At 40.2% G+C, this 17,667-nt stretch overlaps 1 protein-coding gene across 1 annotated transcript; it reads right to left on the minus strand.

The window, feature by feature from the left end:
• Window positions 1–10,748: 10,748 nt before the first annotated feature.
• Window positions 10,749–14,318, minus strand: LOC115395400 (LIM/homeobox protein Lhx1-like). Its single transcript, XM_030100924.1, has 5 exons — window positions 13,868–14,318; window positions 13,070–13,290; window positions 12,701–12,975; window positions 12,027–12,183; window positions 10,749–11,387 (listed from the first exon to the last, which is right to left on the minus strand). The coding sequence occupies exons 1-5, from the start codon at window positions 14,035–14,037 to the stop codon at window positions 11,008–11,010; spliced, it is 1,203 nt and encodes a 400-aa protein (XP_029956784.1). The 5' UTR covers window positions 14,038–14,318; the 3' UTR covers window positions 10,749–11,007.
• Between the last annotated feature and the right edge of the window lie 3,349 nt (window positions 14,319–17,667).

Here is a 17,667-nt window from a genome sequence, read left to right on the forward strand (position 1 = left end):
TTTTTTTCCAGCAGGGCAAAGTTACATTAATTTTCTGGCAAATGTAAATAATTTATTGAACATGCAAATGCTGTTCAACTCCATCTCACTGGGCAATGGAAGCAGCAGTGAAATCCACTGCATCACTGTGTGACCATGAAAGCTGCAAAAGGGAAAAAAAAGGAAATGTTTGCATTGTGTAAAACAAGCGATCCCCTTACTAAGATATGGAGGCTGTTGTAGACTAGATGTCTGTGGAAGCATCACATTATTCCCATCGGCACGGTGGAGCAGTGGTTTGCACTCTCAGAGGATGTTGCAGGTTCAAAGTCTGCATCGAATCTTTCTGTCTGGGTTTCTCCTCAAGTGACTCCGGTTTGTTCCCACAGTCCAAAAACATGTTTACTGGTGACTGTAAATTACCTGGCGGTGTGAGCATCTCTGTGTTTGAGACCAGGATGACTTTTCTTATTGAACATTCAAATCAGACCCTGAAACAGGATAAAGTCACATGATGTGATGATCAGGTCTTTATTGAGCTTTTAGGTAAATGTGTGATTTATTTCATTATTGTTGTAAAAATAATTTTATGTTTGTGTTTTATTCTAGTGTCCTGTTTAATTAGAGGCTCATTTCTGCATTAGTTTTCATCACTTTCACTGAGCAAAATCCATTTCAAGATGTTTCAGGATCAGTTTGAGGTTTTTCTTCATTTTCTCAGTTAGTCATGAGGATCTCTGCATTTGAATTTGCGTGTCATGTGAGTCGTGTTGGGAAAGACCCGAGAGTGTTCTTCAAGTGTGAGATAAACTCATTAACATTCAACTCAGGGCATCAAAATTCTGAAATCTATTTTTCTAGGAATGAAACCAATCAAAAATATGTGATAAACTGCCTTTATATAGCTGAAAACAACGGTACGGCACTGATGTAATTATAGCGTGTGGTAAAAACAAATATTTATGCTAATTCCTTGTTGTCGGCTTCAGAAAATATTTGATTTATAAACTTACATTTCCAGTGCTCACACATCTGGATCTCTAACAAGAAATAAAACACTGTTGTCACACCATTTGGTTTAAATTTACTTAAGATCTTTACAGAGACATCCCCCGTGCAATCCATACTGATGATTTATAACATTTGATAGACTTATACAATAAAAGGGGTCTTAATGAATGATGTATTGTAGATTTAATGTAAAGGTACAGAGTCAGGAGGAGGGTCTCCCTGGAGGCTGGAAGGAGCCTGTCAGCCAGCCGAGGGGAGCAGGAATTACAGCGCCCACAATCATCACCACATAATGCACACATTTTAATCCTGACAGAGCCTGGTAAATATTGGCGGAGGACTTTGACGGCACAGAAGATGCAAGCAGACAAATCATCTGCCGGCGAGGAGGGAGGCATCGGAACACAGCGCCGGAAAACTTGTCGGGACCTCAGCATCACTGAAAATGAGACTTTAGAGAAATGTTTCAAGATATATATCTTAACTGGGAACACAGCCTGTATTTTACCGAATAGCTTCTTTCAATCATGCACTTAACATTTGGCATTAAAACATGACGAACACAGCTTCTCCAAAATGGAACCAGAATATGCAAATGGGTTCTTGTAGCTGTGCATTGCAGAACAGGTGAAGCTGCTCGCTTCCTTCGCCCCCCCCCGCTCCTTCCTCCTCCTCCCCCTCCTCCCCCTCCTCCTCCTCCTCCCCCTCCTCCCCCTCCTCCTCCTCCTCCTCCTCCCTTATCCCCGGCATTAACATTCATGGAGCCACTGGAGTGTGGCGAGCTGCGTACATCGGGCCAACTACAAGACGAAGGATGAGGGGGAGGGTGGAGGGCGGAGGGAGGATGGAGGGCCCTGTCGAATAAGGCTGCTGGGGGAGGGGGGGTGGTGGTGGGGGTGGTATGGGGGTGGAGGGGTCGGATGTGATGGTAAAGGTTGCCCAGCGCGGGACGGTGGAAAGGTCAGCGACCAAGGTGCCACACTTTTCGGTCATACATCACAATTATCACTGTAGGTCAGTGACTGGTATAGAAATTACAGGAGCAGGGAAAGGTCCTGACGGCACGCTGAGCGAGGAGGCATGGCCACGTTAGCAACAAGCCGCCGTCTGCCGGGAGAGCAGCTCTCTGTGAATGTCAGGAAAAGTGTAATTGTCAGAATGGTCAACACAGAAAAAACAAACAACTGGATTCAAACAGAAGATAGTTTGTTCAGACATTCGGTGTGAACCTGTGATACTTTTCCCAACAAATGGGATGTATTTTTGCTTTTTTGAGAGCATAAAAGGGAAAAAAAAAATGCTAAATATCTTAACAATTCAATTCAATTCAGCTTTATTTATATCGCGCCAAGTACAACACAGTTATTTTCAGGCTCTTTTACAGAGAACAAGTGAACATTTCCACCTATAATCTGGACAACATGTTTAAGGAAATCGTTTTAAATCAAAACAAAACCTTTAAGATATCAGTTATTCTTAAATGCATGTTTTGGGACTATGGGAAAATATATATTCCCTAAACAGACTGACTGACATTACCTGATTCAAATCCAGATTATATCACACAGTTGAGCTGCATTTATCACCGAGATACACAGCAGATGCTCAGAATTATTCCTGGTATTTGTACAGAACTGTTCTTACAATGTTTAGTTCTCACATATTAAACTGGCTCACACTTTATGTTGTTTGATTTCTTTTTCCTGCAGTTCAGACAGATGAATAACAAACTGAAAGACCTCATACTTCAATGGATCACATTAAGTTTTCATGTTCAAATCATCTCAGCTTATGAAACGGGAGTTTTGATCTCCTTCTGATCTTCAAAAATATCGAATCAACTGAACCTGTGTGATTTTCCCTGATTGTCCTGCTGGTTTTTAATGTGTCTCTGCGGCAACATTACTGATTCAAGTGAATGGATTGTTATCAGAGCTCCATGATGAGCATTTCTGCTCAATCAAGTTAAAATGGAGCATCAACAAATTTCAAATAAGAAAAAATAAGATCTTATAACAGGATCTTTAAGGATCTGTGTAAAGTAATGTAATCAATTTTCATTAATGGATGATATCAATAGAGCTGGTTTCTACGCTGAAGAGGGTTCGGCTCTGGCATGCCGAGATGTTTACTGCAAGAAGGCAAACATCAGTCCAGCTGTGTATCACTGGCATATCAATGAAGCGTGAAGAGCCGAGTCCACACGGAACTGTTGGTTTACTGCTTCTCGAAGTGCCTGTGAAACGGCTGGATTTGCGACCGGCGTCCTCTGGCTCTGAAGGACAAAGGCAGCCGACCGGGGAAATCGCAGCGCTTGACAACGTGCCTCATAGCCATGTAACAGCACCGGATTTACAACAACTAAATCAGACTGATTAGAGGTTTTAGGCTTCTGTGGATCTTTTCTACAAGGTTGGTCACAGAAGTGAAAACAAGAGTCTTGATGGAGGAATAAAGTGTTGCATCCCAAGAAGCTCTCTCTCACACACACACACACACGCACACACGTTTCGCATCAGTAAAGAAACCGTGGTCAGTGTTTTTCCCTCATTTAGTTTTATTAAAGCTCACAACCAAAACAAGCTGAAGGCACTTTGACTCTGTGGCAAACACAACACTCGATTAAACACAGGATCGGAATCAGGTGTATTAATTGCAGTGCCACAAAGAAGCAGATCAGTGGAGTACAAAGCAGAGGAGGAGTGGACCACAGCTGATGAACCTCCACCCTGCTCGTGCACCCCATTACACACATGTATGCACACATACATTCTGCAGCGGTGTGCTTTTTTCACACTTGAACATGACATGCTTGACTGCGGGTGGGAGAAGCACCAACCTTCTGTGTGTCATCACGTCTTTGTCTCAATGTTTCTACTACGGCCATCATATATAACAAGGAATCCGACGTGGAAATTCATCCAATTCTTGATGAAAACAAGGGTAAACAAATCTTAATCTCTGGAAGGTAGAAGATCATTTTTTTTATGTTACTGATTCAATCTATCAACTGATTGTACGTCATTCTCGTAGCATCTTTTATGGTGGGTACAGTTCATAGTGTTTCACATGAATGCAGTAGAAGAGAATAGAATAGTTTCTCCACACAGAATATAAAATAATAAATGTCAAAATAACAGATTATACATAATTGAAATTTAATAAGTATTATCAGAAGATAATATATACCTAACAGTGATTGGGCAAAACAAGGAAGGAAAGGAAGCAGTAAACACAGAGAGCAAGAATGGAAAAAAGGTTTATTATCAGTAAGAGACTGAGAGAAACAACATGCATTTGAAAGAGAGTTCACAAAATTATATAGTAATGTTAAAATGACAAATGCAATAAAACTCATGTTAACCAGATAAAACTGAAGTCAAAATAAAATAGTAATAAATCTTAATCAGGAGGAATACAACTAACTAAAAGACAAAATAAAATGCATTAAAGCTGTCAAATGATCAGCTGAAGATAAAATACTTCAAGTAGAATTAAGGCGAAAAGATAAAACCTAATAATTTTCTTCAGTTAAAAATCAAGCTTAATGGTCAAAATCAAGATTTTAGAGGGCATCCATGTAATTCAGCTGTGTGTTGTAATGTATTACAGTCACAACATAAACAATTCAATGGATATAGAAAAGTTGTCCAAGATATAAACTAGTAAGCATGATAAATGTTTTGCCTGCTGTTCTCAAAAAAAAAAAAAAAAAAAAAAAATCAACAGTAAAGTGATGAAGTGATTATGATCTTAACAAGTGAATCTGCCTTGTTTATCTGAATGAATGACCCCTCAGTGTTTAGAACAGTCCGAGGCCTCACAGATTAAGCACTGGAGGAAAAAGAAAGTAGGTGGGTAACACTCATGATTCTGTCCTCTTCAACTTTAATCAAAAGTACACTGACGTGCCGCAGCCCCCTCCATGTCTCTCATAATAATAGGCCGCTAAAAATTCAGGAGGCAGGCTCCACATCAATCACCCGCCAGATTTGAGTCCAATGCAATAAATATGTAAATGAGGAGAAGCCAATGTCTCGTAGCTTTGAGATCAGCACGAGGAGGAGGGGAAGAAAGGGGGTTGTGGGGGGGGGGGGGGGGTGTGGAGGGTGGTGGGGGTGTAACTGTATTAATTGCCCATGGCCAGAGGAATCCTATTACTGTGGGCATTGATTATAAAATTGTATGTGTGAATGATTTTCATGTAGAAAGTGGACTGTACCAAGCCTGGAGCAAATAAAAAAGAAGAAGAAAAAAAATAAAAGTGAAGAAAGAGTCAAATTAGGGAACTGGGCTAGATTGAGTGGAGCGCTGAAAGAAAACAGTCGCTACATAAAGGCCAAATCTGAGTTCAAATAAGATTTAGATTAGAAGTTGAAAAGGGGATATCTGGAATCACATTAAAGTATTAATCAGTCATATTTGTCCCATTGTTGGGTTTTTTTTCGCTTTTGAAGATATATGAATCATGAGGGGAAGTATAAAAGAATGGCCTGAAGGTCTCTTTTTTAAGTCAGTTATCGCACATTCAAATCAAACAAAACGAAATATTGCTTTTGAAAATTGTTTTGTATTTAGTTTTTGACTTTGAACTGTAAACTGATCAGGTTAGGGTCTCGTCCTGTTGAAACAGTAACAAGACAGAGCAGATCTTCAGGTCAAAAGGTCATCAATCCAATCAGTGACTGCCAAATTATTTGCCTTTTTCAGATTTTGATTCAAAACCGCTGAAAAATAGGAAAAGCCACTGTGAAACAGACATTCTGTTGACTGATGTCAATAAAATCTCAAAGTTCCTCTAGATATGTGCTTTTTAGCAGTGAAATCATTTCTTCCTTCAATGTACAGTTGAATACATGGACTTTTCATGAACTGGCCAACAGTTGCCATAACCAGTGTCAGATTTAAATTGATTTCCTGCCCTCGTATTTGCCTTGCAAATCCCTGTCTTCATTATTGCATTTTGTCCAGATAAACAGGGATTACATGAACGGCATAACATTATCCACCGCCACATTTCAAGGTTCGCATTAAAGCAGTGAGTTTCAAACTGCGAGGCGGGCCGGCTTCAGGTTGAGAGGAGCAGCGGGAGGGGGAACGAGGGGGCCAGGGGGCCAGGGGGTCAGGGGGAAGCCTTTTCAAATTATCATTTTTCTGTGAATTTTTTGACAGAGAAATGCACTCGTGTAAAGGGAAACATAAATCACATTTCTTTTTCTTTTTTTAACCTTGCAAGATGTTCCGTGGTTAAATTGAATAGTTCATTGAGGCAATTTGAAATATGGTTGATGCACTCCAAGCAAGAAGAACAGGATCTTACTGATTTTTTTCTGGTGCTTGCATGTTCTCCCTGTGCCTGCATAATCTTTCTTTAGGTACATGACTGTTCAATTGAAAAAAAGAAACAAGAACTAGTAATAAAAATAAAATTTGCATTTTATTATATATTTGCACGAGTGTATGCATGCATGCGTGTGTATAACTCACATCTGATGATAAATATTGCGTCCCATCCCTATACTTAAACTATTGTATTTCTATCTTTCATTGAATGTGGCTGCTGCATTAAACTAGAGAAACCCATCAGATAGCTTCAGACTGAAGTAGTGATTGGAAACGGACGTTGGGATCGATTGGCAATAGAAACATTACTGGAGGCATGGATGTTTTGGTAACTCCTCACAGGGCTTCAGCTACCTGTTCATGTTACCTTATTTCACCCTTTTATTTCCTTCATTATATTAAAAACATAACAACAATCATGACTCTGTTTCTAAATATGCATGTAACTTGGGACATGAAGCATGTATGATAAAATTTTGCTGAACAGAGCAATACTCAGTGTTATCAAGACAGTGTACTTGGGTGAAAACTTTGCTTATCCTCACACAGACCTGCCAGCCCTCACGCTGCATGCATTAGAAATAGATAGGTCTTCATTAGAAAGTGCTGAATTGGCCTGCACGCGGTCGTTCAGCCATTTGGTGCATTGTGAAGCAAGAAAATATGACAAAAGTGACACCATGTTTCATCCAGCGTTCATAAAGCTGCATACTGGGATGCTTAGGCCCCATTTACCAGTTGACAGTATTCATATGACATTTACAAACAAGCAACACCGAGACCCCCTGCCGCTCGGCTTTATTGCAACTTTCAGAGTGGGGGAACGGGTTTATCATCACATACATCAACATGAGGGGAAGACAGAAAGCTCAGGAGGCACGATTTATTCTCCCACCACACTGGCTGTGCAGCCGTCATTTCATTTTGATGCTACTCCATCTAACAATCATTTTAAGCATTGTTAGAAAGTTTAAAAATGGAACGCCGATTTCACTGAAGTGGCAAGAAGGAGTGCTGTGATTTATGCCAGCGAGTAACAGCATAAACAAGGAGATAATAACTCTATAACTCTTGTTAGAATGCCTCTGATAAGTGAAGTGATGCCGTCCCAAACCAAACGCATTCCCAGAGGGAGGCTCCCGGTTTGACTGCTTCAGACTGAGAGGTGGGACTTTTCCCGCCACCTATTTACTCATGAACGCACCGTTAGAGATCTCCCTGCTCACAGTGGTTTGTGTTGTGCAGAGAGACACTGGAAACATCTGAATCAAAAATGAGAGACTCTCCAGGACTGAAATGAGGCATTATGCACATCATTACAGTCTTTACACAATGTCAACACGTCAAAAAAATCAATATCTCACCATCACAATTCAATGTGATTTGTTTAGCATCAAATGGAACAGCGTCATCTCAAGGCACTTTCACAGAGATAAACCAACTATTCTATGTGACGATTTAAAGGAAAAACTCCCCTTTAACAGAAAACCTGCAGAAGCAACACACGGACCAGTTGTTGACCAGCACATCCATCAGAGGCACCTTGCTGTAAAACCATTTCCAAGTTATTCCCAAATTGATCTTTACTGAGAAGTATTAAAAAGCAGTCAATGTTATTGGATGATTGAAACGGGCAAATAAAGTCAAATAGCCTTGACTTTTTGGAATTGAACGTCGTTTCCACCATAACTCCAGGATCCTTTTATTGGAAAATTATATACAAGTACAACCAATGTAGGAATAATTAAATTGTGCTTCTTTCTCTACTGTATTTGACAATGATGCAAACATAATTTGGGGAAACAGCCAAGACATGGGGCACCCCATTGTTGGGTAACAGTGGGCTGACCCGAGGTGTCTGTAATGCCATTAAAATCATACCCCTCAAACAGTGGCGAGTGGAGTGGGGCATAAAGGGAAGTGATGAGAGGAGGCACTGAAAAAAACCACCCCACACAGGAGCCAGCTCCCTGACTGGCCCCAGCATTAACCCCTGGCACGCCGGGTTAAGAGAGAGAGAGAGGCTTTACCAGCCCAGCGGACGGGAATGACCACTCAAAGGCAGCTGCAGGAGACACAAGTGGGGGGCTCGCCACCTGCAGGCGGTGGTCAGGAGGGCATAGTCCTCCACAGGGATGGAGAGCACCCTGCTGGGTCCCCAAGGCTGGGATCCCACAGATCAAATGTAGGATTGAGATTCTATCCTAAAAATACTGAAAACTCTTATTTTCAGTCATGTATTTGGAATCGATTACGTCCAGCTTCACCAGATTTCGTAACCAATGATGTAAAGTCTTCAATAGCTGAATCCTGCATGCCTTCAGTTGCCCTGAGGAGGATTTGAAGATCCACATAAATGTTTTGCTGCAGTTTATGGTTTGTGACCCTCCTCCTGCTGCTCCTCCTCCTCCTCCTCCTCCTCCTCCAGGCGCCACCGATCTGCTCCCTCGTTCTCCTGCTTCACTGCTCAGTGATCCGATATTTAGCATTTGTCCTGTCCCCTTTAATGCTGCTCTCACCTTTCTCTGACTCTGAAACGGTCACACTGTCATTAACCTCTTCTCCTCTACTTACAGAGACGCCTCAACACATGACTTAGCTGACATCATAGCAAAGCTCATTGTCTGCACATCCAAAACTCTTCAGGAAATACCCAAATAGACACTTTCCAAATAGACTGTGAATCCCCTTTGTGAGCGCAAGGCACGGGCTCACAAAATATGTCAAATGCACTGATAACTTTCCAATTAAACAAGCTGTCTGTGAAATGAATGCTTGTTGAGCATCACTATAGAATCGTCCAATGAATAAGCCAAGATGAAACCAATATGAGGGTTTTAGTATGAAAACGGGATAAATTTGAGCCCGGATTTTTAAAGATCAGCCAATAGCGTGCTTTGTCTGAAACATCAGGCAGAAAAGCGTTTTTCAAAGAGATCCTGCAAACCTAGAATTACATTTATCATCTTCATACTGAATGACCTGCAGGTTACATTAATCTACGAGTGAAAAAGAGTAATTTACAACACCTTGCAATGACTATAACGGCGCTATAGGCAGACTAGTACTGGTTGTAGTGGCACGCTTGTGTTTATTTCCATTTAACACATTTTTTTAGATGAATACATAAAATTAATCTAAAAAAATGGCGCTGCTGGTTTCACACAGTCACAGAAGAGGATGTTTACGAGGGCTGTAACCTTAAATGCAAATGTGCATTCATTTTCTCGAGGAAATCCAACATTAATATATTGATTTGGTACAAATGTATATGATCATATTATATGCACATTAACTTTATTTGAATTAAATGTCACTATATAGTTTATTTGTAAGCAAAAAAAGTCCTCTATGTGTCTTATCATGATTCAACAGGAAAATATTTTTTTAAAGATGTCTCATGAGGAGGGAAATTTAAGTTTTGGCCCATCATTTCTACATTTATTATTCATGCTTTAAAAGCATTTCTGAGTCTGCAAGCTTCACACAACCACAAGTGCAGGATGCAATGTGTTCTTTCATTTGGCAACAGTTTATTACTTTTAATGAGGACATAATACAAACTATCACAGTGAGTGACCACATAAATATAACGGCTACAAAAATTTGGCTTCTTTGCATTGAATGTTTTGTCCATCTGGATGAAGACATTTTGTACAGTGGAAATTCAAACCCCCCTGAACACTGGGGTTTTAGGTAAACAATCGACTGCTCTGCACATTATTGTCCATTATTACATATATCGAACTCATGGTGAAGTCAAATCAGTCTTTTATAAAATTCTCAGATTTATAAAGATACTGTTTTGAAGGCAAATGTGTCAGATGGCAAATAATGAAGAAAAGGTGCAACACAATGAAAAAAAACAAAACAAAACAAAAAGAACAATGTTTCCACAGTCCTGAGAGGCGTTTTTGGTCACATGAGTTGAACATCACCACAATCATAATCTGCTTTCAAACGATGGACTCTTCTGTGGCATAAAAGCACAAAAAAATGGAACAAAAATACTTAATTGCATCAAAATTCAAAGAACAATAATGGCTCATGCACTGCTGCGCATGAACTTAAGCAACAAAATGTCACAAAATATTCTCGATCACTTAAATATAATACAAAGTGCATAAATTAAAGAAAACCTTAGACCTCCAGAAATTACTATTTTCGTGCTTTAGGACACATTTTTTCCTCATCACTTTGAATAACTTGGCACATTTTTATGTCTGTCAGTGTAATATAATACTGATTTAATTATGGGCATCTGTGGGGCTTGAGCCATTTGTTGCAAAACACCTTGAAGACACTAGTTAGTGTTCACGCTGCATGAATCTTCAACAAATCAGACAGCTTTCTGATGGCACGCCATGCATTAAGATAGATATAGAGTTCAAAAAGTGCTTACTTTTGCTTACTGTATGTGGCAAATGTGGTTTTATAAAAAAAAAAGAAAAGAAAAGAAACCCAATTAGAGTTTTATGCATTATTTTATTGCTTGATCATTGAGGCCCAGTACTGAGAATATAATGGAAATGAGTCGGATTCACACTGTCTTAATGAGTGAGTGGTCAGACATACAAATATAGAGATTCATAGATAGTTAAATAAATAAATAAATAAATAAATAAATAAATAAATAAAAAGCATAACTTTGCCTTCACAATCCAGTGTGCTGAATCACCAGACGGTGCCTTCACTCATCTCTGAGGAGGGCTGTGACAGCTGGTTGGTGTATCCGTTGTCACTGAGAGACACGCTGGTGAAAGGTGTGCTGGGGCCACACATTTCGCTGGAGATGCTGTGGATGGAGCCCGGCCCGCCCGGCTCGGGACTGGGCGAGTCCGCGGGGTGGTGGGACACCGGGTCGGAGAAGCACTGCATCTCCCCGGGACAGTGGTGGCCCGGATGGTGGTGGTGCTCCATGGCTCCTAACGGGGTGCCGGCGGGGACGGTGGAAGGAACAAAGCCCAGGTCTGCCGGGGTCTGGGCCTGGGGCGGCGGAGGGCCTTGGTAGTACTCATAATTCCCTCCTGAGCCGTAGTATTCACCAGGATAATCTGCAACCACATAAACACTTGGATTAGAGCATCATGTCACAACTCAACACTAAGCATCTTAATTCTTTCTATTAGTTGTTTATTTTAATCACCTCATGAAGAAACAATTACAAACAATGATGGATGTCATTCTCTTGTTTGATGCATTTATAATAACAGATGATCCATCTGCATCTACATTATGTGGAAAGGTTTCTGAAAATTTGTACTCAAGAACAACAGTTACATTCCTGAAATGAAATTACAACGTTATTAAAGCACCCTGACTAAAAGTATAAAACAGCTACTTTTCTCAGAAACTATCTAGACAATTAATTACTTTTTAGCCACATCATTTGCAGATATTTCACTCAGTTAATCTTAAAGTGTAGTCTAGTTTTTAGACATTGTTATTGTGGAATATGATCACACATGGTTCATCTTTTTGTAAAGTAAAAAAAAAGAATGAAGTTCCTCATTACTTTCAGTTAGCTACTACTCAGTGTGTCCACAATTTGAATTATTAATTAGCTTTCCTTATTTCTGCAGCCAAATAAATTACATTTATGCAAATTCCCCCATTAAGTACATTTGCATAAAGTAGTGTTTTATTCCGCTACTGAGATTATTTATATATAGTCACTTCCTAACATCCCTCACCTCCATAATAGGAGAAGTGTCCCAGCTCTCCGGGCTCCAGTCTCTCTCCCAGAGCTCTCATCCTCCTCGGGCCGCGGAAGAACACGTGTCTCCGCGCGCCCAGAGCGCTCAGCTGCTTCATGCGTCTTTCTTTGGATCTCCGATTTTGGAACCAAACCTGAATCACAAAAATAGACAAAGCACATTTGGAGACATGAGCAGCCTGGATGGCATAATAAATAAATAACATTTAAAAGATAGAGAGGCGCATGCTCTCTGCAGTATACCTTTTTTCCCCCCCTCTAATGTGAAAAATAGTAATTCGGAGCATGCATGTGCAATAATAACACACATCAGAAGTCACACAGAACACCAAGATTTTTTTTTTTTTTTTTTTTTAAATCAAGGAAGCTTTTCTACGGGGGAAAACGGTGCTAAGTGGGCCCGCTTTTAACATTATTAGGTGCGCAGTGGGAATAAAGATTAAAGAAAATCCAGAATTTGTTCGACAAATCTCAAAGGAATAGAAGGTGAGTAAAAAAAAATAGCAGGATTAGAATCTACAGCCCAGGAGCATCCAAGATCTATTGTGCATTTCTAAAAGTTTATAGGGGATTTGAGACAATTTACGCACAATTTCTGATCGGAACACTGCGTAAAACAGTTCAAGTGTTTTATTTCCTTCTTCTTCGTACCTGGATGACTCTCATGTTGAGGCCGGTCTCCCGTGACAGCTGCTCCCGGATGTGTCTGGTGGGCTTCGGCGTGGCCGCGAAAGCCGCTTTCAGGGTCTCCAGCTGCTTGGCTTTGATGGTGGTCCGAGGCCCGCGCCGCTTCCCCACCGCGCTCTGCTCGTCGTTCTCGTTGCTGCACGCGTCTTTATCTGATAAATGTCCGTTTTCAGAGTCCTTTCCGTCGTCCTGCGGGTCCTGGGAGTCCGGAGACAGGCTTGGCTCGCTGCACGTCGTGACTATCATGTAAAGGGAAGAAAATACTGAGTGGCACACACACACACACACACACAGATTGATAAATAAACACACCGATCAGGACATTTCAGTCACCTGAGAGGAGGATTGTGTCTTTCCCGTTGTTGTTTTGATAGTCCTCTTTACAGACAAACTTGAACTCGTCCAGGATGTACAGTTCCTCTCCGGTGGACAGCTGCTTGTTACACATCATGCAGGTGAAACAGTTCAGGTGAAACACTTTGCTCTTGGCTCTGCGCACCAGGTCGCTGGGTAAAATCCCCTGAGCGCAACCTCCACACTTGGTCCCAAATCTCCTGCGCGAAGGGAACAACAACAGGCAGGGGTTTAAACACAGGAATGATGCTGCAGCCTGAAGCTCTTTTAGACTTGGGACAATTGCATTTCTCGTCATGTTAAAAATACAACAGAAAAGTGGCTGAATGTTGAACAACTGTGCAAAAATCTCCATCAATGAAATTAATTGCAATTATATAGAAAATGAAAATAATATTAAGGGCATTGTAATGCAGTGCCAATAAATCTATCCACATTCAGCAACTGAATGGTTCAAAAGGAATTGCTGGACGTGATTTCATTAAAAAAAGAAAAATAAAATAAGACAAAGGGTACCCTTACTTAACAATTTAATTGACCTGCATTGTTTATTTCATAACTTCCATAACAAAGTTACATTTTAACATGCGCTCATGTAATCAAAGACTTAATAGAAGCCAAGACTCAATTTTTACTATCAATAAATTAGAAGCTTTATGAATATAGGCATTTTCAAAGTAACCCAATAAAAAAAGAAAAAAATATTGTGACAAAAAAACAAAAAACAAAACAAAACAGACATGCCCTTTTAAAAAAGAAATATCTCTCGATGCTTACCTAAAAAAGTCATTTTTACAATACAGCCTCCCATCCCGTGAAAAGCACTTCTCAGTCAAACTACATTTGCACTCGCAGCACTGGACACACTTGATGTGCCACGGTCTGTCCAAAACTTTGAGCAGGAACCTATCGAGAATAGGCTTTTCACAGCTGGCACAGTGCAGCATCGTCTGGACCGAATCCCAGTCCAACGCCAGAGAAATGCACTCTTGTTTCAGTCTGCCTCCCGCCTCGGTCTTTCGATTGGATGCTCTAATAAAAGATCCGTGAAATCCGAAATCTGTGTATCCAAATGATTTGGGGAGATCACATCGCCTTCCGTCACAATGAAGGTGTATCTTCTCCTCCGCGGGACAACAATCCAGATCCGGGCTCCAAAATGCAGGCTGGTTGTGGAGAAAAACTGTCAAACAGCATTTCTGGAACACAATTATGAACTGGAGACGAAAGAGGGCCCGTCAATATTATCCTAAGTGGGCGATTTCAAGGAAATAAACGAGCTAAACCCATAAATAAATCTTACATGTGTTGCCTCAAGTAGCCGAAAGGAAAAAAATAAAAAGGCTATCAGTGCGCTCGGCGTGGTCATACGTGCCACATTTTCCCTGTGAGGAGCTCTCGGGCTGAGAGAAACGCAGTAATGAGCGCACCTTGGCCGGCTCAGCCTACTGACTATTAAGAAGCGCGTCAGCTCGCGAGGAACCAATGAGAGGCGCGCGTGGAGCTCCCGCCACACGCGCTCCTGCCGCCGCGGTCACAACACGTCCGCCTGTTATGAAATGATCAAATAAAGAGAAACAATTTGAAAATATGACGTGCATAATATTAGAAAGTATAGTTTTACTGAAATATAATGCATACAGTCAGTCAAGGAGATGTTTCTTTCTAAAAATAAAAATAGAAAAAAAAAAACAGAATTTGGGAATTATGATAATAATGCCACCATGTTTAATTGATTTAGTTTTTTTTGCCTTTGAGATTCTTGAAGAAAAAGTGAACAGTACAGAGTGGTGATGATGGTGATGATGATGATGTTGTTTTGGAGAAGGCCTCAGAATAAGACTGAATCCGTGGCAGGTGACAAATGATCAGCAGGTCTGTCCTGCAGTCTGCGCGGAGAGGACCGGCTTTTCACATAGATTAATGCCGCGGTCCGGCATTATTCTTCATTTCTTTGAAAGGACAAGGATCACTAATGGTTATAATCTGCGGCGATAGGCGGCCCCTCGGAGATGTTATCGCAGCGTGTTGGCGCACTGGGGAGGGAGATAGCGCAGTTTCCCATGCAGGCTCCCAGCTCTGTTAGTCCCTGATATCTAAAGTCCCGACAGTATGAAATTAAACGTGATCTTGCGTCTTGATTTTTTTTTTTTTTTTTTTCATCTCTCACATAATTTTTTAGGCCACATCATGAGCTTCCACTGAATATTAACAGAAAACCACCTGGAGGCACTTTCACATTTATAATGATTAAAAAAAAAAAGAAACTAATCCATATAATGAAAAAAGCCTTCCAATGTGTGGTCTGTTCTCGTTTTGTCAGTTTCTTGAAGTCATTCCTCTCTATATGTTAACTCTAACAGAGCCTAGAGGATCTCAATTATTCACAACAAATCAATTTGTGGAACAGAATCGTTGAAGGAGGATGAGAGCTTATTGATTCACTGAAACTCCTGAGTCCTATCTAAACATTTTCTGCCATGTTTAGTTTGTAGCTAAACATGCATGTCACAGATTTAAACACATCTGATGCACAATTAATAGAAATGATGTAAATGGTGAAATTAGCCCAAGAAAACAAAAAGCAGCAAAATCAACTGAAACCTGAGCCGAACTAATCCAAATCCCCTCTTAATGCATGCAAGTGTAAAAGAAAAAAAAAAAGCACAATTAATGACTTAGCACATATATTTTTATTTGAACAAACCAATTTAATTGTCCCTCTTTTGGAGTTTTGCCATTCAGTGATTGCTCTTTTCTTTCATTATTTTATATGTTCAACCTGCTCTTTTACAGCTTTGATAAGACATCATATGCAGGGCCTTTTTCATCTCAGTATGCAAATATATGAACAATTATTATTCAGTATTGAGTCATTTTGATAGAACTGGGGGATAAACATCCTTAAATCAAGAGTATGCATTTATTTGAAATACATATTACTATTTATCCACATTGAACAGAGATCCATTAAAGCTTTAGTCACACACGAATCCATGGTGCCTGGATTGAGATGAAGAAATATGCCAAGAAATTCTTTGCCAAGAAAATTTGAACGGAAAGTGTATTGGATTTTGAATATTTCAGAAAACAATTAAATGGATGTTGATAAGTGACAGTGCTAAAATTGTGTTTTTGTTTTGGGACCATTGACACTTATTCTGTTGAAGTGTGTAACCTACAAAACAATACTGACAGTGGAAAATCACAATTCAATACACTTTATGAAAAATGAGAAACATTTATTTGCTTCAAAACAAGTTACATTTTACTTCATTTTATAACATTAGATACTTATTTTTTAACTCTTTGTATTCTCATTAGATTCATTCCCAGAGAAAGACTTCAGCTGTTGCAGTAATCAGGTTCTGGACCACAGGGTCAGTCTTATTCTTATTGTTTCATATTGTTTACCAGCAGAATGTGTTTGCACAAAACTCCAAAGAATCAGATCCAGCCACAGACCTCTGACTATTGCCCACCAATAGAGGACTCGGAGTATAGAAGAATTAAGGGTGGGTGACAATGAAAAGGCCAGGGGGGAAAGCAATTATCTCCAAAGTAGGCTATACTACATGTAAGCTGGATAAGCGTCTCCTTGGTGAGTTTGTGTTTCTCCATGAGAGGTGTTGATTAGACGCCTGGCCCACTGAGTTGGCCCCCAGCAGCACTCACACACAAGAGGTCTCTGTGCAGCACTGGAATCTGGCAGGGTGCACACTGTTTGTTTTGGAATGGAGGAAAAAAAGCATGTCATTAGTGTTTGTTAATTGCAGCTAATTGGCCCTAACGAGATGAACAAGACCACCCACTGGGACCATTCATACAAATAATTTGCAGAAAACAAAATTAATTACTAGATGCTAATTAAAGTCAATTTAAACTGATTAGGCTGTGGCAGGGATTGGAAAGTTATAGAGAGTTGGGAGAATAGGCAGCAACACACATTTATGGCATGGCAAGTATATCTGGCAGTGTATTGAGGTTCCCACTGTGAAACAGGATGACTCCTCAGCCCCTGTATGCTGAATGCAGCTTAGCAGCCGCCATTGTTCTGTCACAATAACACCTTGGAGAAGTGATAACCCGATAGCTGTAATCACCAGGATGAAGATTTTACTCTGGCAAAAGTTCAGTGAAGAGAACTCAGACTATTTGCAAGCCAATTTTTATCGGTTCAGTTCAGAATAAAAATGCTATTTGCCCCTATTTTTATTCCTTTTCACATACCCCTGATTGTTTTGTTTGGTGCAATTTGCTCTGTGAAATGTTTTTATATGATTATTAACTCAATTCTATTTAGCTCAACAGCATAATTGGTTGTCTTTATGCAATGACAATTTGCTGGAAGAAGCTTTCCTGAGAAAAAAAAAAAAAAGTGCCTCCCCCTCCCCAGCAAATTATTGTAATTTGAGTGTGTGGCATGTGTGTTCTTTCATTTACTTGGGAAACAGCATTTTTAGGTTTGGTCTAATTTCAAAAAACGTGCTCAAGACAATCACACTGAGACTCTTCATTGCATTCTGTTATTTGGTAATTTAAGAAGTCGGAAGCACAGTTTGCAAAATATCACAAAA

Source organism: Salarias fasciatus, chromosome 10, assembly GCF_902148845.1.
Source record: "Salarias fasciatus chromosome 10, fSalaFa1.1, whole genome shotgun sequence".
Classification (NCBI taxonomy): domain Eukaryota; kingdom Metazoa; phylum Chordata; class Actinopteri; order Blenniiformes; family Blenniidae; genus Salarias; species Salarias fasciatus.

What these genes read in the sequence shown, in the direction of transcription:
- LOC115395400 (XM_030100924.1), bottom strand. Translation starts at nt 14,037, where the DNA reads ATGCTGCACTGTGCCAGCTGTGAAAAGCCTATTCTCGATAGGTTCCTG. An exon ending in AGACACAATCCTCCTCTCAG is followed by an intron (nt 12,976 to 13,069) that starts GTGACTGAAATG and finishes TTTACATGATAG; the next exon opens with TCACGACGTGCAGCGAGCCA. An exon ending in TCAACATGAGAGTCATCCAG is followed by an intron (nt 12,184 to 12,700) that starts GTACGAAGAAGA and finishes TTTGTGATTCAG; the next exon opens with GTTTGGTTCCAAAATCGGAG.